At 38.0% G+C, this 23,465-nt stretch overlaps 1 protein-coding gene and 1 long non-coding RNA gene across 2 annotated transcripts; one reads left to right on the top strand and one right to left on the bottom strand.

Annotated features, from left to right (window-relative positions):
- Positions 1–384: 384 nt before the first annotated feature.
- On the bottom strand, positions 385–6,519 carry LOC139728639 (uncharacterized). Its single transcript, XR_011710820.1, has 3 exons — positions 4,828–6,519; positions 4,397–4,528; positions 385–3,554 (listed from the first exon to the last, which is right to left on the bottom strand). It is a non-coding gene; the product is annotated as an uncharacterized lncRNA (long non-coding RNA).
- A 9,656-nt stretch (positions 6,520–16,175) lies between these two features.
- On the top strand, positions 16,176–22,905 carry LOC139728635 (UDP-glucuronosyltransferase 1A9-like). Its single transcript, XM_071639574.1, has 4 exons — positions 16,176–16,988; positions 17,776–17,941; positions 21,466–21,685; positions 22,626–22,905. The coding sequence occupies exons 1-4, from the start codon at positions 16,176–16,178 to the stop codon at positions 22,903–22,905; spliced, it is 1,479 nt and encodes a 492-aa protein (XP_071495675.1).
- The last annotated feature ends 560 nt before the right edge of the window (positions 22,906–23,465 follow it).

The raw sequence follows: 23,465 nt of genomic DNA, 5'->3' as shown, positions 1-23,465 counted from the left end.
TTTTCACTTTTTTTAAAAATCTTGCAAGATGACTCCATACAACTCGATTCACTTTCATTTTATGTATTTCTTTCCCTGGTGAGCATCGTTAAGTCGTAAGATGGAAACTATGAACAAATATAAGATTATATATGAATTCTAATAACTTAAATTTTAGAAATGATGCTGTGTAATAAACAATACAGCCTCCATTAAGTTGACATTTAGATTTACACGCTTTGTACGTCCCATGCATGCAATTTAAAGAATTATTTGATTTTTTGGAATGATGCATAGTATAAATTTAATCAAGAGGGAAGTAAAGGCCAAATTAGTGTAATCAAATTAGAAAAGAGAAGAAATTTCCCTACACAGAATGGTGTAAAGACTATGAAAATCAGCTACAAAATAAGGAAGATATGCCTCTTTTCAATTTCACACATTTCCAGAAAACAGATCTTGTCCAGTCTTTATGAACGTCCAAATGAGGGAATTGATGATGTCATTCCTTCAAAATATTTTTACACTTTTCACCTGCATGTATTTGCATATTCATACGGACTAGTCAAGAAATGTTTTCTGAAAACGTGTTACATTTCCTTATTTCTTACCAGACTTCCCTAATTTTTCCACTATTCCGTAGGGAAAATTTACAATTGAATCCAAACTGTATTACATACAACAGTAGGGAGCAAGATCTATGTAAACTCTGAAGTAAATTCACCTTAAAACATTAAGAAGCTCAAATAACAATTAACATTCTAAACTTACTTCTAAAATTCCTTGAATATCGATTGTCTGAAATGGATTTACATAAGTACATTTCCATACTGCATTTTGGTAGACAAAATGTTTGACAAAAGAATATACAAATTCCTGCTTAATCTATTGATATTTAAGAATCCATCTCAACTGATGACAGGGAACCATCTCAAGAGACTGTTCAAGTGAGATGGACCACTAGTTTCTTAATTACTTTGATGTCATATCTTGTAACAAAGCACTATGTTGAAGTGATGCAATCTGAATTTTTAACTAGAATTATCACTCATTGTGATTAATATACCCCCACCCACAATTGAGGGAATTAGCTCAACCAGGATTATTTTTTCTTACTTTTTAATAAAGAAAAAAATTACCATGGCAATGCACTGTTCCACCTCTCAAATCAAGTGCTCAAAAACTGAGTGAGCAAGATAAATAAACTGACGATTTCTATGGTTTTTACTAAAAATTGTGTAACCATGGCAACACAATGTTGGACATCAAGAAAAAAATGAAGTTTGCACAACTATAGGCCCTATATCATAGCCGTCATATGTGCCAAATTTCAAGCTAAATGCTAAAAGGGTGAGGGGTTTAGTTGAATTCACATTAGTGTATCATTTTCATGCAAAATATACTGTTACCATGGCAACACATTTTCCACAGTGACAAAAGATTTTTTGCACATCTAGGTAATGTAGAGGTAACATGTGCCAAATTTGAAGCCAAAATGCTCTAAACAGAGACAGGAGAATCGAAATGTTTGTATGATTTTCATTGAAAATGCACCGTTACCATGGCAACACATTGTTTAACAATGATGAAATATGAAGTTTGCATATTTCTGAACTACAATGGTTGCATGTGCCAAATTTCAAGCCAAATGCTCAAAGACTGAGGGAGTTACCTGAATCCAAAATATTTTTGTATGATTTTCATTCAAACTATGTTGTTACCATGGCAACACAATGATCAACAATGACGAAAGGTTAAGTTTGCACATGTACGTACCATAGTGGTCAGGTGTGCCAAATTTCAAGCTAAATGCTCAAAGACTGAGGTTGTTACATGAATCCACAATATCTTTGTATGCATTTTAGTGAAAAGATGCTGTTACCATGGCAACGCATTGTTCACCATTGATGAAAGATTAAGTTTGCACATCTATATGCTAAAGTTGTTGCATGTGCCAAATGTCAAGCCAATTACTCAAAGAGTGAGGGAGTTAACTGAATCCACAATATTTTTGTATGATTTTCATTCAAAATATGCCGTTACCATGGCAACACATTGATCGACACTTACGAAAGAATACGTTTACACATCTATATACCACAGTGGTCTTTTGTGCCAAATTTCTAGCTAAATGCTCGAAGACTATTCTAAGTTAGCTGAATCCACAATATTTTTGTATGTTTTTTGGTTTAAAAAAAGCTGTTACCATGGCAACGCATTGCTCACCACATTGTTTCCATATCTATATACCATAGTGGTCATGTGTGCCAAATTTCAAGTCAAATGCTCTAAATTTGTTTAAGGTGCCCATCTGCGCTGAATCTATCCTTCCTCGTGGGTTCAAGCACATACTTTGGCTGGAAAACCAAAGTTTATTTCTTTATAAATAGAGAGTTTCATATTAAAGTGTTTAGCCACAACGTCATAATGAAAATAGCAACAAATCAGCGCTCAATAAATGTGATGGACAATGGCTCAACAACACTGTGGGAGTGATGAAAATTAGGTAATCGTTGAATAATTACAAAAGTGTTCAGGGGAACTTAAACTTTCTTCTTTCAATTTAAATCAATGCGGATCTGGCATTACTTTTTTTTTTTCATCATCAACCAGACATAATATACAGAAAACAAGCCAAAGATGAACAATAAATAAATTGAAACTGGACATGTATAAAAACTTGAAATATTGTTTAAATGTTCACGTAGCAATGCAAATGCAAAAGTGAGGCACACACATACATGATAGCACCTCTAAAGGAAACATTGCGCCATTAACTTTCCTTATTGTGTTATTTTCATTTAAAAATGCACACACAAAAAAATTACAAGGAAACTTTACTACAACCAGGGCATGACAGACATGCTTCTTGTGTGCATGGATTTGTAGCTCAATATAAATGGAAAAGTGAGGCACACATAACATAACTCAATATCCATGAGTCAAACATTATGCATGATAGTATCTTCAAAGGAAACATTGCAGCATTTTACCTGTGTTACTTTGATTTAAGAATTCACCGAAAATTAAGAAAACTTTGCTGCACATCAGGGCAAGTCAGATATGCTTCTTGTGTGTATGGGTTTGTGGCACAATGTCGGAAAATCTTACTAGCATCATACACTGACGTGTTCTTGAAGTTCGTGGCTAATGCCCAGAACGAAGCCCTCACTTGGGATTGTAGCAGTACATGAATATGCCGCCACAAAATCAAAGAATGCTTCAAGCACCCAAGCATATTTGACGATGAAGACACAGTGGGCTTTAAAGAGTCTGTCAAATTCTTGCTTCCGGTCATCTCCAGCCTGGATTTAGTATGGTCTTGTCCAGGATGAAAAAATACTGGATGTACGTCTAGTCACTCCCTTATCTGACTAAGCAGGGCTGGCTGAAGGTGGCATCTTTAGCATCACTGAACTTCGCGCTTCTCGCTCGTGATGTATACGTTTCGCGCGGATCAACTTGGCGTTTCCCGTTTGCTAGGGCTTTCAGGTGGGAGAATCTCCAGATCAGAAGATGCTTGGGGCTGGGGTTGGAGTCTCTGCATCAGCAATGCCATGAACATTGGTTCCTACCTGAAAAGAGATTAAACATGTATAGCACTACTGATATTTCGAACTAAATTTCACTTGAATCGTTTGAGCAAATGACAAAGGCTACAATTATTATCAAATAAACTTTGCATCACATAGAGGGAAGTTAAGTTCTCAGTGAGAGGGCACTCTGGAGGGAAAAAATATTAAAATATAATTTTACATATTGATCTTAAATACAATGTACTAATAACATATTCATCACATAACTATTAGTTTGTGATGTACAAGTAAATATTTCTGATATATTTCGGAACATATTATTTTAAAACATTTTGTCTCATCTGGTAAACCTCAAAGCCTTGAAAAAAATTCCCAGAAATCAGATTACTTTTTGCCATCATCGGGGTGGGGCCTACTTGATATTTACATGTTCCAGACTCATAAGATATTTGATGTACATATTATTACAAATCAATAGAAGTCAGCATGCATTTTTAATCCGTAATTTAATGAATTTAAAAGAAAACTGTCAAAACACGGTAGATACCCCTACACAATACTCATTGCTGAATGTTCTAAAGTTTGTTTGAGAAGAATCGCTTCAAAAACACTGATATATCAGAGAAGAAAACTTTGCATTTCTCACGACAACATGAGAAATTCAGATTTTTAAATTCCACCTGTTACTGAGTACATGCAGATTCTACACGAGTCTTGCTTTGTAAGATACGAAGCTCAAATATTCTTCTCTAAACATGAGCTGGTACTTAAAAGCCCAATGAAACATGCATATGTATTGATAATTCTCAAAATTGGAAGCTCAATGATTTGATCATAAACTGATTTCAAGTCTATAAACATTAAGCATATACTGTACTTACAGGCACATAGTCATTCTGCACCAGGTACTGCTGGGCATCCCTCGGGAGCATGAGAGGTCCTCTCCCTTTCTTCTACATGGGGATGTTGGGTCTGTGAAGCATCGCTGCAAGTAGTGACATTCCACAAAATTCCTATAGAATGGAACACAATACAATTTTTTTTTTCAACTTTACGTATTTCACCCATTCTCTTTAACATATTAGATATGATGTATTGTATCAGCTCTGACAATCCCTAACATTCAGTTTTCGACTTATTATCAATATCAGTCTATGAAGAGCAAACTCGTACACATTCACTTTCCTGAAAAGTGTAATAGCAATGAAGCATAAACAAATGAGTAAGTTTTACTCTTACACTTTGGACAGAAATTGTTCCAGTAATTATAATCAATGCCACAAGATCTATGAGGATTGGCGGAAGGACTTACTGTCTCCATCCATGTCTTCACATCTTCTTACGATGTCTTGCAACTAAGGGTGGTTTCGCTTGGCAAGTGCAAGATTCTATTGACGTAAAATGGCCCCCATCTGTTCACCATCTCCTGCACTTTTCTCGGTACAACTGGGCAAAGTCCGCATTGATCTGAAAATAAACACAAAAACTGTGAAATATCAGTGATAAGGAAGTGGAAAATGAAAAACAGAAACGCTTGACAAAAAAAAAAGGAAGAAAACAAATATGCTTCGGGGGTATAAACGGTCGCCATAGCCACATTTCTAGATTTTTATGTAATTAATTATTTCTTATTGGTCTCGAGGGTTGTATTTCATGCTGGAGGAAAAAATGAGACCGATATCTCTGATTTTTGTTTCAGATGTTATCGTTAAAATCAATTTTTAGAAATACCAGGGATGTCTTGCATATCTAAACACCAAGAAGGGATAGTCCTGACAGAGTACTCCTTGGAGTACAAATTATACAAATAACAGGTAATTTGCATTCCCTTTATCTTAAAAAATATTAAAAGTAAAAAATAAAAAAGGCCTCATATATTGTAAAACTTCACTACATTCTCTCATTGGTGTATGTGATGCTTAATGCATACATCTCAGCCAGAAGTGTAGATCTGTAGAATTTTTAAGTCTAGATCCTTCTACTCAAACACAGATCACCACATTGATTATGCTACAAAGAGAAAAACTGGAGTAGAATACCTTTATCCAGGTGCGAAATCTTGTTCCATTGCACGAGTTAATCCCATACATTATTTGTTTCATACAACGCCTTCAACAATAACACTAATAAACAGACTTACTAGTTCAAGAAAGAGTCTTGAATTCAGTGCAGAAATGGCAACCATAAGGCCTAGGTGTCCAGGCCTACTACTGAGTGGTAGTAATAATAATAGAAGTATTTTCATGGAATGCAAATCAGTAGCACATTCACATTACATACACATGTACGCAGCCGAGTGCAAGTAGCATTGAAGTTGATTATTCCAGTAAAATGAGTGACATGATGCACGCTTGATAGTAAGAGTGTTGAGTGCACACGCCAAAGGTAATTGTTTATTGTGACATCAGACTCAGTAGACCTAGTCATGCAATGGAACAGAAACTGTTTATTAATTGTAGACCCCCTATTTTAATATGGGAGTCAATGGAAATTGGTGATGTCAGCCAATATGGCCCATGCGATAGAAGTTTTTACAGTTCAGAGCTTGACGCCACTGCACTGGCATTGCAACATTGGCGCCCTAAACCCTGGGGTGCTCATCACACAGGGGGCTTCGTGTTTGGGCTGGTCGCAGTTCAATTGTAGCGCCCATAGGGTCTACGTACTATTGGTGGCCTAAACACAACGTTAAAAATAAAACCCATCTAACAGCATATGCCCTACATTTTATCACAGCATAGTGGGGCATGATAAGGCCTAGAACTGTGCCTTTCTACGTAGAAATTGATAAATTAAACCTTACAAGAGTGTAGGAAGGGGTGAACTGACACTAACTTGTTACTGTTACTCAGTGTTAGACGACAGTTAGGCCTACGCTACAGTAGCCTATGCCCATAGCTTTACCTTTCAGTCAAGACACCAACATCGTAAATCATTAGGTAGAATGGGCGCTTTATAAGAGTCCCTGTATTATTACACTTGTACTTGCAGTTTCACCGAAATAGAGCCCCCACGGAATACTAGTATAACGTTAGCCTACATGCATGTCATGTAACTTGTTACAATGTTTGGATAGACACATTAGCCATGAACAGCTAACGTTAGCACTGGCGCTTCAGGGATGGACAGCGCTGTATAATACAGTGGCAAGGCTCAAACTCGCCAAAAAAAATGTAGGGCGGTTAGTGCACATCTTAACATCTTTTATCTTTGGTTACTGAGTCCCAGAGTTATCAAACACATTCTTAAGCATTCATACAGTAATATGCTCACCTTTAAGCAACTTGGTCAAGCTTCCGTCAGATCATACCCTCAAAAAACTCCGGCCTGCATGACTTCTGCCTTCAAGACCAACTCAACTGTTCGAGTCAATAGCGTTTGTTTGCAAATGGTCGATGGTAGGTATAAGTACTATAGTACATGTACAATGTACATATTGTGCACTGAATGTGTGTGTATGACTACGCTATCTAGCATCGCATGAAGCAAAGTGACGGCCAGCGCCAATTCCGGTTTTAGGCGGTTCAAGATAGCGCATGACGTCATTTACAAGTCATCTGATTGGCTGAAAGTTTAAGTCCTTGTTAGATTTAGATTGCGAACAGCTTCGACACTCAACTTTTAATCGAAGCCACCTAAAATAAGTCTTAAAGACTTAAAATATTTTAAGTCGTAAGAAAGATTTAAAATTTAAGTCCTAGAAATTAAGAGAGCAAAAGGTCAAGGTCAAATACATAAAATTTCACTGTTTCCACCATAATATCTCTGCAATGCCTGAAGATATTTTTTTGAAACTTAGTGTATTCATGTATTACCCAATTAAGATTCTCTGGTAAAAGTTTGGTGTCATGAGGTCAAAGGTCAAAAGGTCAAGTAAAGATATTAAAACTTCACTTTTTTTCCGTACCTTGGAAATTGTTCGAGGTATCTTCATGAAACATACATGTACTGACTGGCAGTGATTATCTATAGACAATCTAAGGTTCATGGAGTCAAAGGTCAGGGGTCAAAGGATAAGGGCAACACTTCAAAATTTTACTATTTCCCTCATGTTTATGCAATGCCAACAGGATTATTATTTTTTACACTTGATGTATGCATGTATAACCTGATAGAGATTCTCGGGAAAGTTTTTTTTTTCTTTTGTTTTTGCTTCAAAGGTCAAAAGATCAAGTGAAAGTGCTGAACTAAATTTTTCCTCCATATCTCGGAAGTGACTCAAGTTATCTTCAAACTTTCTACATATTTATGCATGTTCTGCCTGACAGTGATTATCTTATGAATTTTAGGGTTAAAGGCCAGATGAAAATGGTAACAATTTACTACTCAATACAGAAATTGCACTTTTTCTCCATACCTTGGAAATTACTCAATGCATAAACGTATGAATGGGTCAAAGTCAAGTTAAAGTCCTTAAATCCCAAATACATGCTCTCCTTTTCATCCAATTAAACCTAGGTCAAGAAAGGTGAACATTCCACACATTTGTTACAAACTTGTCATTTTAATATTTAGCCAATTTTGTGAAAATGTAATCACACATTGTCCACATGTACTATCTAGACCTATTAGGAGAATCATGCATCATGGCGGAGGCATACCAGTCGCCATTGCGACATTTCTAGTTCCTTCCTGATAAGTAACAAAACTGCAACAAAATTCATGCTGTATTCACCAACGGTTTATTTCTTTACACAAATTTTCGAGCGTCTCGCCGCCCTTTCTCAACACAGTGAAGAAATAAACCGTTGGTGAATTTACAGCATGAACTTTGTTGCAGTTTTGTTACTTATCTTTTTATCTTGCCAACACGTGGACTACCTTATCTACATATATATATATATATATATATATATATTTTTTTTTTGGGGGGGGGGGGGGGGGGGAGTGGCATTGTACCCTGATGTATTGGCCATGAAAATTCGAATCCAAAACAATCTACATGCCGCGTATTGACCCTGTTGCTGGCATAGGGCCCGTAATCTACCCTGTCGGTTTGAGTAGGTTTCCGACTGTTCGACTTATTAGAAGGCGTGTGGATGTGGTAGACGCGACGAGACAGAGTCATAGTCCATGAGCCAAGACCCGAAAATGGGTTATTGGTACCATCTGAGGTGTCAAAACCTTTTTGGTGTCATTTTGTTTGTCGGGCATTGATATGCTTATCAAGCTATGATAGCATTTCCAAATGAGTAGCTTAGTCATAATAAAAGAATTTTTAACCAATTTGGTCTCGTTTTTATATCCATATACTTCTGAATCGAAACTAACCGCTATATCCACAAAGAAGAGCACTGTCTTCTGTATGTCCACAGGTGTTCTGTTGTAAACGCGGTGCGCTAAGTCTTCATTCAAGGCAGCGAAGGGAACATCGAAAGGGTTATGATGTCCACAGCTGTCACGCGGTGCGCTTAGTCTTTATCTAATGTACCGTTATCATATCTAAAGTTCCTAATAAAAGGGATTATACTGTTTTTTTACTACCCTCTCAACAAATATGTCAGTTTTAAACAAAAATCACTCTGTTCATTTACAATATTATTTATCATAATGTATATTGTAGTGCACCGGTACATTGTTTTTGCATTATCTTTCATTGTTGGATGGAAATAAAGCGACATTGGCGTGGTATTAGCGGCACAAATTGTCGCTCCTGCGCAATTTGTGGCATGGCGACAATTTGTGCAGAGGGCTGACGGCATAAATTGCCGCCCGCCCTGGAAGCACATTTTTTTTCCCTTTTTGGCGGGGGTAATATCATTCTTGACATAGGGATTGGAATACAAACACATAACTTAGGTGCCTACATGGCTACATCCATGCAAACAAACTATGTAAAAAGTCATATTAAGGTTGAGAGGAAGTGTGTAATGTGCGCGCACATCAAACATGATAAGCCCTGGGTTCAGAGTCAAGTTTACGGTAGCGTTACGGATAGACAACGGACGGACGGACTATGGACGGACAGACGTCGCAGGTGATCCTTTACTCTCCCCTCGCCTCCGGTGTGCTCGAAAAAAAAAAAAAAAAAACTCACACAAACAAGACACACACACACATACATACATACATACATGCATAGGCCTACATACATACGTACACACACACACATACATACATAATACATACATACGTACGTACATACACACATGCGCGCGCGCACACACACACACACACACACACACACACAGAACCACCACCACCAACGCACAGACTCCACCTAACACGCACACATACACACCACGGGACATGTGAACCCCTACATAACCAGCATGCACACCTACACCCGTACAGAAAAACCACGATACTCATAATACACACCACACACACACCAAACACACACGAACACACACGCGCACAAATATCTAAACACAAACACACAGAGAGACGCGTACGCACACACCCACACGTATACAGACAAACAAACCACGTAAACCACTCTACAACCACCACCGTAGGCCTACACATGCACACAGATTCCACACATTATTATTATACTCCAAACACACACACACAGCTGCGCGCACACACATACACAAGTAACATACAGGATCTACGCACCTACACACCATACATAACACATACCATGCACCCTTCCCTTACGCACACGCACATACACATCACATTTACCAGTCGTACCCACCCCCACCCAAGCATAACAAAGGAACAACCACACCAACCACAAAATACGTAGTGCATCTTTAATAACATTATCTTCTGCAGCTTGAAGACAACGACCGACGACAATTTGTGCAGCTACGTTTCATTTTAACTGCACAAAACATAATTGTCGCCATTTGAGGTCAAAAATTGGGAACTGCACGAGCAGCACAAATTGTGCTGCAACAGGCCCCTAACAGAGGACCCGTCCTCCTCCAGTCAGTGCGTATGCGTGCAATGATGGGGGCAGTGGCGCTCGCCCTCCAAATCATAGGTCAACTCACCGAATCCAGAAACTGGAAGCACTGTCTTGTCCGATAGGAAGACACGTGAGGCAATTAAAAGCCTTGAATCTGGCGCCAGGTTGACAAAATCATTTTGATTTAAAGGTGTTATGACATACAAATGCATGTTGATTTGTGTTGATACAATACTCAACATCACTTTTGCGGTGAAACGAATATCTATACATTCCATATATTTTTAAATATTTTTCTTCTATTTTTCTTCAGATTACTTAGATATGCCCGGAACAAAAACCCTTCCAAACAAAATGATGTTGAGGGTATCATGAATCAACATAAATCAGCATGCATTTGCATGTCATAAAACCTTGAAAGGAAATCATCGTTGTCCATCCGGCGTTACACAGTATATTAAAGAAATTCTTTCACGACATGGTCATTGGTTTTTGTTTGCTTCCCTTTTTTTTCATTAAAAAGTACTTGGTCAAATGTGTTAAAGATATGAGCGTGAATATGAAGGTAGTACTGCAGGTCTAACACATTCATATTTATGATTCCGTTGCTTCAGTCAAGAGTATGACACATAACAGTTTTTTACCTTTGTTGGTAAACGTTTGTTGTTCCAACTCAGAAGAAATTTCTACAACCATTGTATATTTCACCATCATTATTTTCATCGCATCCTGTTAATTCACACATTCTGCCCTGCTTCCTTTCATACCATACTGCTTCATAAACTGCATGCAATAGATAATAAATGATGGATGCAATGATGAAATCCGTGAGAAAATTTGAACATGACCAAAAATTTTTCACCGCCGTATCTTAGCCCCCGTAACCCATCAGGAATTGACACGGGTTACGATGCGGGTCAATGCGGGTCTCTACGTCTCGAACCGGGTTGATACGGTTTTAATTCCTTATGGACCCGGTACGAAATCCGGCCGTGTGTGACTCTAGCAAAATAAACATGTCATGTCACATAGAAACAGTTCACACATACACATATAACACGAACGCACACGAACGCACACACGCACATACACACAATTCATGTGTCAGAGCAAGAAAAAAAAATCAAGGCAGGGATAATAACATGATAATTCTGTGGAAACACCCTATGTGATGTGATACTAGTACATTCAATCATTCTAGAGGTTGTGTGATTCCATACAATGTTATGATGTATTACACACCAGTCAAAGGGGGGGGGGGGCTCTAATCAGGTGACTAATACAATGTAATATACAAATGATGCACAGGATAGAGTGTGTTAGTGAAGGTGCGGCGCGCTCGAGAGTATTGACAATGGTGCGACATGCACGAGGCGCAACACGAAATAATCCTGTGCATCATTTGTTTTATAAAATGGGTCGAAAACTAACAGCATTATTCACGTACCTTTGTGGGTCAATACCAGTCAGCTACATGTAGCACTCGCTCATAAATCAAGATGTCCGAAGATGTTCGTCCCAAACATTTACGCACGTCGCACTCGGATATCCCGCACATAAGTACTGTACGTACGTATAAGAGTATACGTACGCCACGTGTTATGCACAAGAAAGGCCGCCGGTGTAGCGGCAGATAGCGTTCCGCGGCGTTTTTTGTTCTAAAACAGTATCCGCCGGCAGATCGTGTCCTAACACTGGCGGATACTGTTCTGAAGCGCAGGTATCGTTAATATCGTTGCTTCTCACTGTGGTTTCTTCTTTTCGCTGCTTCTGCCAATGCGCCCCTGCTTGTTCGCTGCTTCCATTTCAAGTTTCACGTACAATACCTCTATATTTGCTGCTTCCGCCCCTCGCTGCTGCTGTTTCGCTGCCTCCACTTACACTCCAGACCGGTATTCCGTGGTTGATGTGGAGCAGCTAGCTCTGGTCCGCACGTATCTTTTTTTTTCGTAGCCATGCGAGAAATTATCTTATAAATATTCATTACGCAAGCAGGAAAAGCCTCGATTTTCGTCGAATACGTCTCGACAGGTGTCAATGTCAACTTTGGATGGCCGTAACTTTCTTGTTATTTTAGCAATATCTACGAAATTTTCATATTTCATTACATACATATTTGGTATAATTTTGAAGAATGTTCAAACAAATTGAATTTGTTTTGGTATGATTTAGAGACAGATTAGTATTATGGTAAAAATGCATTTTTGCTAGAAAAATATGAAAAAAAATGAATTCTGTCCTCAGAATTAATATGAAGATTAGTATAACCCCCTACATAATTGGTATTATCATATAGATAATTTCCTTTTCTTTAATTTGAGACCAAAGCCATGATAATTGAACAATTTCATCAAAGGTTACATGTATTTTTATGAGATACTAACATTTTCACCATGCGTTACCATGAAAACGGATTGTTGACCACTATGGGACACGCTTTGACCTGTTAACATAGCATTTTTGAAATCTACGCACAAAATTGGTCTAGATGAAGTAGATTTAAAAACTATATGTATAGGGTGCATGGTAACCCCCCTTTCCGACTCAGCTAAGTCCATTGGCCATTATCCTACATGATGACACGTCTTACAGATGAAAAGACTATAACTTCTTGCGAAATTAGAGTACACTATGCCACTGAATTGAAAATTGATGCTCTAAAAGGTTTCCTCCATTAATTACAATCTTGGTATGACAAACAATGTATATATAATGGACCTACTGTTGAAAAGATTATGAGTTCTAAATCATCTTTGACTTGCACAAATCTCAAATGAGTAGTGGATTTCAATTTATCATTGAATCTGGTTTTTTTTTAATTGCCCATCTGTTTTTATTAAAGAAAAAAAGATGGCCCTGAAACATCAACCTTTTTCTATTTGTCTATTAAATGAAGATGAAATCGTTCAGTGTGTATAAGATTGCCAAATATTAATTTCGACATCAAAAGAGAAGTTTTAGAAAAAGAAAAGACAGATTCTAAATAAAAGGTGTGGATTGGACACTTATGGCTATCCCAGATTTTTCTCTGCTCTTCTTAGTGTTATCCTAACACAAAGTGGTCACAAAATGTTGATTTAGAAAGCCACTTGTAAAGTGAAGAATTCAAGTTTTACATATGGGGGAACTATATTCAGCAATTTAGATCAATATTTCTATGTATTAGCTAACTGAACATTTGCATAAATATAATAAAAGATAGGAAGCGGCCATGCATGAGAAAAGATCTCCTCGTTTGGAGATTTTTGGGCAGTGAAAATGTGAGGAGCAAACTCTAAGTCAAATACCAAGGAGAGTTTGTGCAAAGTCACATAAAGCTTCCAAATTTCTTCACATATTATTGAAAAATAGTAATTTGGGGGCTGTCCACAATTGTGCATTAGATATCTCGATTGATATAACTTTGGGACAATTTCACATGGCTGAAGAGCAAGTCTCAGATTTATTGAAACCTAAAGGGTGCCTAAAAATGTCCGCAGATTATAAAAATGTCAACAGATTATAAAAATGTCAACCGTGAGTCCCTGTAGCGTATTCAAAGAGAGGCATAAGTCCATGTTGTGTATTCATAGGGAGGCAGAATTCACTCCATCTCGTGACGATTCATGCAGCATTTTGCTTACTAAATGGCTGCCGTAAAGCTCGCGCAACTATTGGTAGCAATACAGTAGCCACTTGGAACCTAATCCGCGCAGCGCGGAACTCTTTTGACAGTCCCTGACGAAGATCACGTGCACGCGGCAGGTTAAGCAACGCTATTACAACGTAGTAGCCTGTACGTACAAAATCCGCCGCTGTACAGTATCTGCCGTAACTAATCGCGGCAGATTTCAGCCCATGTCGGAACGATAACTGCCGATTGAAACGATAACTGCCGGCGGATACTGTTTTAGAACAAAAAACGCCGCGGAACGCTGTTTGCCGCTACACCGGCTGTTGTGGCAGCCCGAACTAGAAGTTGTTTACAGGATTGACAGCGCGTATAGTAGCGCGTGACGCACCTTTTGTAACAACTGATTGAGTGCGCACTGCTAGTGTAAACATTGTGACGTACGTCAGGCCCCGGCCGTGCATTTACTAAGAAATTAATGCACGCACACGTGACTCATTTCAGCGCTTCCAATTGGCTACATTCTTGAACCCATTTTATAAATAAGTACAAACGAAGGAGCTAAGTTTGCAACTAACTAATTTCACCTGAACTGTAGAGTAATCGCTGGCAGATCTAATCATCTTATACATTGTAAACCATTGGCATTGACTGGGAGCAGTGATTTAAAATTTTTGTTTCGAGTTATCACCTTAAATTTGATGCATGTGTAGGTCAGTTGTATCACAAACATAATAAATCTTAAAATATGAGGAGATATTATTATTATCTCAATAAACCATAACTGAAGACAGTTATTCTAGAAATAATTTCATTTTGACTACTGTACTTATTTCATAACTTATCAAATCAAAACTGATTATTTTATAAATATGATCAAAAGGCAGTGCCTGATTTTGGCCTGATAACACAAGAGGACTTGTTAATAGTAAAAAGTTGCATATTTTTAGATCACATGCCACCACAAGAAAAAAAAAAATCGTTCCACACGCGTATCAGGAAACCCAAAATATAGTTTAACAGATAACTTAATAGATGCACCCAGTGCTCACAGCTTAGAAATTGATTTACATAAATTTTGGAATGATGAACCCATCAAGTTCAAGCTTGACGCCACTCCACCTGGCCATGACCCAGCTTAAGTACTTCAAGAACGATCAAATCTGGATCTGAGTATAGAGGCTTAACGCCCGCGTTCAGAATCATCCATAGGTGTCCATATGTACACTTATTGTTCACGTTTTGTAGATATTAAACATTGATTATACTGATTAACATTTTTCCTTTGGTTGCTTCTGTCCACAACTCACATTTTTATAACAATTTTGAAGAGCTAGGCTGGGTTTTTGTTCCATCTGCAAATGGTACTGTTCGTTTCATTTCTCAAACACTCTTTAAAAAGGAAAGTGGTGAAGATTACAATTTTCAACAAACATGATTGATTAGAAATAAACTTTCATATCATTGTTTAAAAAGTAACACTAAACAACGACAATGGTTACACATTTGGGCGAGTTTTGCATTGTTTTGCTTTGTTTTACTTCATTGCTAATGGTGATGAGTCGTTTCGTCCCTGTTTAATGTGCGCGCGCGTACTCTAGCTGCAGTATTCAATCTCTATGGTCGATCATGATTATTGATATAATGAAGAGAATATCCTTGTTAGAACAGTATGTTTCCTCTTTGTTTTTTTTTTGTTTTTTTTTTATAAGAGGCCCACCTTATGCAAATACGTACTATCAAAGTGGAAGTGGTTTCTATGTTGTGACACTGGTGTTCTGCAAGCGTCCCTAAAGGTAATTCATTATGGGTAAAAGGACTAACAGTAGTGCCAGTGGTTCAGACTTGGTTTAGGTTTCATGGTGTCTTTTGCAGTGCGCTTGGACCTGCTGTTAAAATTCATCGCAAATTTTCACACCGTCACTCTTGCAAGGGGCATTCTGGGTCGTCAGACCTGTTTTTGTGTCTTGCTATATTTGACACCACATTCACGGTGTGCCGTTGAGCCAAGATCGTCGACGAACCCAGGCCTTCTCTTCCCAGCATGAATTTCTCCCCGAGAAGCAAACATTTTCCACCATGCTGGACTGCTCTAGTTTTTCTGCTGATCCTCTTGATGTCGATGCGCATGTCGACCGGCGCTAGGTTTCTGCTACCAAAGACGAGTCTGAGAGTAATGCGTAGCCACTTCATGACTCTGACTCCCATCACGAAGGCTCTGATCGATCGTGGACACCACGTGACACTGCTCCTCCTAGACAAGAAGGGAACCTCCGGCTTTGTCCCAGGAGCGTACTCGAGCAATATCACCATCCCTCATTCCATGACGGGCCAAGAGGTTAAGAATGTTTCCGAGATGTTGGATAAATCTTCGAGGGTGTCACTGGGCAGACTGCTTTGGTGGGGCGGGGAGTTCAGCCGACACATTGAACTTTACAACTACGGATGCTGTGAGCTCTTCAAGAACAAGGATATTCTCGAAAGCCTAAAAAAAGAGGACATTGATATGGTGATCACTACACCTGTCACGGATGCATGTGATCCCCTAATTGCAGCTTATCTCGACGTTCCTTTCATTGTTGTCACTGGTAGCCGACGTACCCTTTTCTGGCACGAAGGACATTTAGGCGTACCTATCCCTCTTTCGTATGTTCCCTTTTCCTTAATGCTTCCCTACTCCGACCGCATGGACTTTTCCGAGCGACTCCTGAATTTCTTAGTATCGAACACTATCCATCCACTGCTGGAGTACCGTTTAGCTTATCGACCTATGGCTCAGCTCCAAGCACTGCACGGAATTCGTCCCGATCTCAGCCCATGGGAAATCCTCAACAGGGCGGCGCTGTGGTTGTGCCACTGGACACTTGCTCTCGAATATCCGCAACCGACAGCTCCTAACTGGATCCCGATACCCGGGGCCACGCCCATGGATCCCAAACCCCTTCCGGCGGAGCTTCGCGACTTCGTAGAAGGTTCCAAGGATGGTTTCATCGTATTTACTCTTGTATGTGCACAATCATCAACAACAAATTATATATATATATATATATATACTTTTTTTAAGGGGGGCGGGGGGGGGGGGGGGCTGGGTGGGGATCTTTTTATATTTGATAGTCATTCCCGCCCAGAATTAGGACTACACGTATTCAAACGATGGATGGTGAATACTATGTGTATGGTAATGTGTGTAATGATTGCAGCTACATGCATACATGTATCATTATATAACACATCAGTAAAGGTTAAGGAAAAATCGCAAACTCCGTTCAAAAGTTTTGAATTGTTTCACCTGGATGAGAAGACTAAACCAACCAGTGACCAAATTGGGAAAATTCGCAATATTTTCAGGTTTTTTTATCATAATTAAAGAGTGCTACAGGTTTGTAGCAAGCTTTCCTTACCTCTTTCAGAATTTATTGCATGGGGGATTAACGATACTCTTGATATAAATACAATAATAAGTCGAGGGGCGTGTAATTTTCGTAAAAGAATGGAATTATATGGAAATCTTTTTATAATGTTCTTTATATTCTGCAAACATTGCTGAATTAATTGAATGCACATACCATATCATGTGGCCATTATTCCCTTTAAGTGCTCCTATAAACTCTAGAGATTCTAGATTTGTTTAGTAAGTTTACAATATCCCTATGTAGGGTTACTCAGGGATTATTCGTTTCTTCGTTTCTTTGTTTACGTACCTGTTTGGTTAGTCCGTTTATCACACAGGACAGCAGGGTGCAGTACATACAAGCTTTATATTGTTTTATTGTCATTTCATTTTGTATCAGGGCTCCGGAACCACGGCTTTCGATAACCAGACAGTGACCGATACTATCGCGAAGGTCTTCAGCAAGCTGCCGCAGAGAGTCGTGTGGAGATACATTGGACCGAAGCCTCGTTACCTAGGCAACAACACTCTCATTCTTGATTGGATTCCTCAAACTGATCTGCTTGGTAAGCTTGTCAGTATTGGGATCTTATGTAGGTCGTTATAATCATGATTATGCTGTAACCAGTGGAGGATCCGGGGGGGGGGGGGGGGACATCGAGCGCTCACCCCTCTTTTTTTTTTGTTGTTAAAACAAAAGAAATAAAGAGAAAAAATGCGGGTGCTACTTGTCCGCCCCTATCCCCCTCCCCTTAATTTTGTAAAGGCACCTACCCTTTACGGAATTCCTGGATCCGCAACTGGTATCCATTGAACTCAATATACAGGCGACACTAAGCGAATTCTGCATGCATTAATAGATTTTTCTAACAAAGAGTTTCCGCATGAAATTCAGTAGGCCTACATGTATAGGTTTATGATAATAACAAACGGTCTGTTTAACATGAACCACGACTGGAAAGTAGACGAGCACATGTTTATCAATCAGCTAGAGCTTGTAACTAGGTCAGAATACAGTGATCATTCTTGACTGGCTTCCAAAAACTGATCTGCTTGGTAAGTTTATCAGTAAAGTGATCTTTTATTGCAACTGATTGACAAATTGCCAAACATCGACGTAAATACGCACTGAATTGATCAGTGTTGTTGTAGTAGCCATGATAAAAGAAATGACGGTGATCTCTCATGTAGATTATTATAGTCATGATCCATTGACATACAAGCGATAATGAGTTTGATCATGAGTCTGCATTGATCCATTGTTCTTATAACAATAGTTTTTGCCTCAAATCATACGTTTACGAAGATAAAGAAAAGTCTTTTTACTGCAATAAAAAACAAACTGTTTTTCACCATCACCGGAAAGCATATGAATACAATTGACATGTATACAAAATCTATTTAGAATATAATTAGGTCAGAATATTGTAATGTTACAAAAAAAAAATTCCCACTTTTGTTCCTTAATGGTTCAAAAAGTACATATCAGAAAACACTGGCATTGATATGGGCAAAAGCTGAATAGTGTTCAATGCTGTATGAGGTAATCAAAAAGATGGATAAATCAGGTTCATTAAATTCAAAATTAATTTCTAAGTTATAGGGTTCAGATTTTGCTCTATTTTCAACCCTCTGTACAAAACATCAAATTTGCTCAAGAGTTTATCGGTGTGAGTAGGAGTGTGTGGATTAACACCCAGACAATGGCCAGAGTTTTAAACCTTTATTATTTATTCATGAGGAATTCCTCTATCACGGCTAGTCTTTATCTATCCTGGAATGTAGTGTGTGCAAGCTCACGGAAACAAGTGCTTACTTGTTTATGTGCATGCCTTCGACCCATTTCCATGAATTCAGACTTAGCAGTGCCCAGGGTAATCCATTACTTAAGCATTCATGTGCCTTGGAGCAAGAGACCAGAAGCCTAGTCAGTAGAACTCTGAAAAGGTGGTATTCATGTCCATTGTTCAGGGTTATAATAAGCACACACTCACAAACACATCATTGGTTCCTCAGTAAAGTCCAAGTTTTGTACAGAGCGTTAAAATTTCACCAAAATCTGGAACCTAACTTCATGAACTTTAAGATTAATCATGGATGTAATGAAACTGATTTATGCTTTTATTCTCAAATCACCTCCAACTAAATTGTACATACACTACTCCGCTATTTATAATTTATGATTAATGATTAATCATAAATTATCAATGACAGTGTTATCTGATAACTTTCGAACGATCAAGGATCAAAAGGGGGAAATGTTTTTTTTTTGTGTGTGTGTGTGTAACACCTAGTAGTACAGTGTATAATAGATAATTTTTTTATTTATAATGTACAATGTGACAAGATAAAGAACTTGTGTTATCACTTTTATGTAATATTGATACATGAAAAATATGAAATAAACTGGAAAAAGGAAAACAATTTCCTTCCTATTACATACGATATTTTCCCCATCTAAGCTTTGATTCGAATGTATACTACCTGGTTTAGCGATATAATCACAAAGGACAAGAAAGCGCAAACTTCAGAATTGTTTTTTACTACTTACAATCTTCATTTCAAAGTCCAATATTTAATGATAAACATTTCATAAATGTTGACATAGGATGAGCTTCACATCTCAAGTACTGCTCAACCTGAATAGTCTCATTGGACTTATCTGGCCATTATGTATATGAAAGCAGACTTAATAGACTAAGGAGGTGTTGCATGAAAGTCGAGTTGCAATTAATCGCAACTTTCTTGCAACACCCCTTGGGCATATAGGGAGGAATTGAGGTCAATTGACTGGTCTTCTCTTTATATTCTAAAAAATGTAAACTCGTCTTTTGAAACTCTTGTGAGTACCCTAACAAAAATTGTAATACTTCCATGTACTCCTTTATCCTTATATTCGTTATCGTAAGATATTTTCTTTTTTTACTATACGCTTAGCCAAGCAACTGTATCTTTCCAAGCAGTTTGATATATATATATATATATATATATATATATATATATAATATATATATATAAATTTGGTATAAAGAGTACGTGTAGACTGAGAAACACAGCTTTAAAATCCAACACTGATACTTATTCCCAAAATTGCGTTCTAAAGATTTTCGCCAAATAGACAATCCGAAAATCGTAGGGCGTAAAATGAGTCTGAAAGAATATCAAAAAACATCGCCCTGTATCTCTTTTTAACTTCAATCTGAATAAGAAAAAAAAAATGGGAAGGCTTGTTGACAAACGAACTCTCAGATTTCTTACTAATTGCCATACTCTTTCGAATTTCCAGCTTGGATTTAGGAAACACCTTTAATAGCCTAACTCACACTGTACTGTCATTCATTGATAAAAAAGCGTATGCTTAATTAGACGATGCTTTCCATACTCTCGGTGTTTTTCTCGACTTTTCGAGAGCTTTTGACACGATTTACCAAGATATTTTCCTTTGTTTATATGTAAGTTTTAGGCTTTTTATAGAGTGGCTTAGAAATTACCTACTGATAATAGGAAGCAATGTATATATGCTTACATAAATTATTATTATAAGTCTATAATAATTATGAAATCATTTTCTTGTAGCGTACCCAGGGTTCTCTCCTATAGGCCAAATTTCATTCCTGCTCTTTATAAACGGCCTACCAAATTCGTCACAGACCCCTTCTTTTACATGCTTTGCTGATGACACGCATTTATTTTTTCTCACACAGTCCTATGTATAGTATACGCTTATCATGTTTAAATAACGTTTATAGATTAGATGTCTATTTGCAACTACATTTATGTTAGGAATTAGATGAATGGAATAAAATGAATGAAATAAACACTGAGGGAAATGGCAAGCTAGTAGGGTTAGACCAAGGGCAGTTGCAGCAAGGATGACATCTTTGAGGGATGTTCAGAGTCCTAAACTAAAGATTGATATTATCCTTATTTCGCTATAGACCGATGTATAGACAAACAGTAACTTAATATTTCACATTGTCGCTTGTTTGTTTGCTTGCTTGTTTGTTGTTATTGTTGTTGTTTTAATTTGTTTGGTTGTTTTTTTGTTTTATTTCTTGTTCGTTTTTGTTTTGTTTTGTTTTTCTATCAGCACATCCCAGTGTACGTCTCTTGATCTACCATGGCGGCAGCGGCGGAGTACACGAGGCGATCAATTTCGGTGTGCCGATGCTCCTTTTCCCGCTTGGGCGAGACCAGCCCACGAATGCCAAGCGGGTAGCAGCGAAAGGGATCGGCATCTCGCTGCACTTAGGAAACCTAGACGAGAAGCTGCTAACGGATTCTCTCAATCAACTGCTACAAAACACTAGGTGACTATACAAGCTGACTGCAACAGCATAACCCACACAAGCATAATATCTAAAGGCAATTAGTTAATATTCACATCATACAGTATAACACCAAATGGAAAGGACAAGCTGTTTTCTTTTCTTTCTTTTTTGCGGAGGCCTTATTTACCATATACAGATTAAATACGTAAAAACAGCTTTAATGCTTCGAAATAGTTCTTAAATGTGAGTTGGGGATAGAAACAACCAATATAAATAATTGAATCAGGAAAATCAATGTTAAGTATTTTTAAACATACAAAGTGTGCACAATAGTTATAATTAAAAATGTTTCTAGACTAAACCATCTAAAGTTATAAACTTGCATCAGGATCATTTTGAAAGTTCATTGGCAAGACATTTAAGTTATGTTTATCACTGTCATGTTTATTATTGATGTGTTACATCGCATTGGTTATGAAATGATACTATACAATGTGGTGTTCATTTACGAGCTATATCAGATGTTAAGATCTCGTGGTGATATTTACTTGTACTGGCTAAAACAGTGATAGACCTCACGGACTGACATAGATTTGTAGGCTCTAATGGTTTCTCTCCAATGTCCAGATGTATGAACGGTAAGGAATAGATAATATGGGAGAGAGGAGCATCGTGTACGTTCGTTTGTCTGTTTGTGTGTGTGTGTGTGTGTGTGTGTGTGTAAGTTTTATTTGGCCCCATAGGCCCCATAGGCCCCATAATACAAAAGGTCTGCAATGTTCAAAACCACAGCTACGGCAGTGATATATTGTGGCAACTATAGAACAACACCAAATGACTTGGAAATAAAAGAAGTAATACGAACATCAACAGCAATGAACTTAAAAAATAATATGTTTTATGAATAAGAACGTAGATCTTTAGAGATGCTATTGCCACGGCCATGAATTGAGTTCTGTCATTATATTTTCCCTTGTAGTTACAAAGAGAACGCAATGAGAGCTTCGGCCATTCTGCGGGATCAGCTGGCCAGTCCGCTGGACACGGCAGTCTTCTGGATTGAGCACGTGGTCAAGTTCGGCGGCGACCATCTTCGACTACGAGCGGCCGAGATGGGCTTCGTTCAACTTCATTCTCTGGATGTCATCGTCCTCCTCGTCGTAGTCGCTGTTGCATTGTCGTACCTGTCTTACATATTGTTAGCAACTTGCTGCCGAATGTTGTGCAAACGGAAAAGCCACAAAGTAAAAACGGACTAACGCCTCAGAACTGAGTCTCCACTTTGTACCCAAGTACATGTATTTTTTTTTAAAGAAAAAGTAAATTATCTGACCAAACAGAACACTGACAGTTCCATTTAGTTTGATGAAAAACGTACGGTTTTCTCAGAGCAGGCTGTCGTGGTGGTAGGTTTCTATGCATGTTTTACACGTGCTTTTTCCAAAAAAAAAAAATGGTAGACAAAAAGTACACCATGCATATCATATACTCGGCTTAAAGGCATTACGGACTATCTTGTATATTTACCATTCTATTTTGCAGATGAAACAAAAACCTATAGCTTTAGTTCTTCAAAATAGTTCTAAAATGTGACTTAGAAAGATAAACAATCAATGAAAACCTGTTAATCAGTATAATTATCAACATTGAGTGTTGTTGAACTGTAGTTTAAATAAGATTGGTTCTAGATTAAACTGTCTGCAGTGATGGTTATTGAGAAATATAGCAATCTCTCCTTTGTGATTAGGTTTCATTGCAAAATGTTTTTATAGTAGTATGATTTGTAATACAACTAACCTAAGTATGCATCAAATGTGAT

Source organism: Diadema antillarum, unplaced genomic scaffold (genome assembly GCF_040938485.1).
Source record: "Diadema antillarum isolate AM-2024a unplaced genomic scaffold, OU_Dant_1.0 seq00000188_RagTag, whole genome shotgun sequence".
Lineage (NCBI taxonomy): Eukaryota > Metazoa > Echinodermata > Echinoidea > Diadematoida > Diadematidae > Diadema > Diadema antillarum.
Note: the sequence above shows the minus strand (reverse complement) of the source record. Positions and strands in the feature narration are given on the sequence as shown.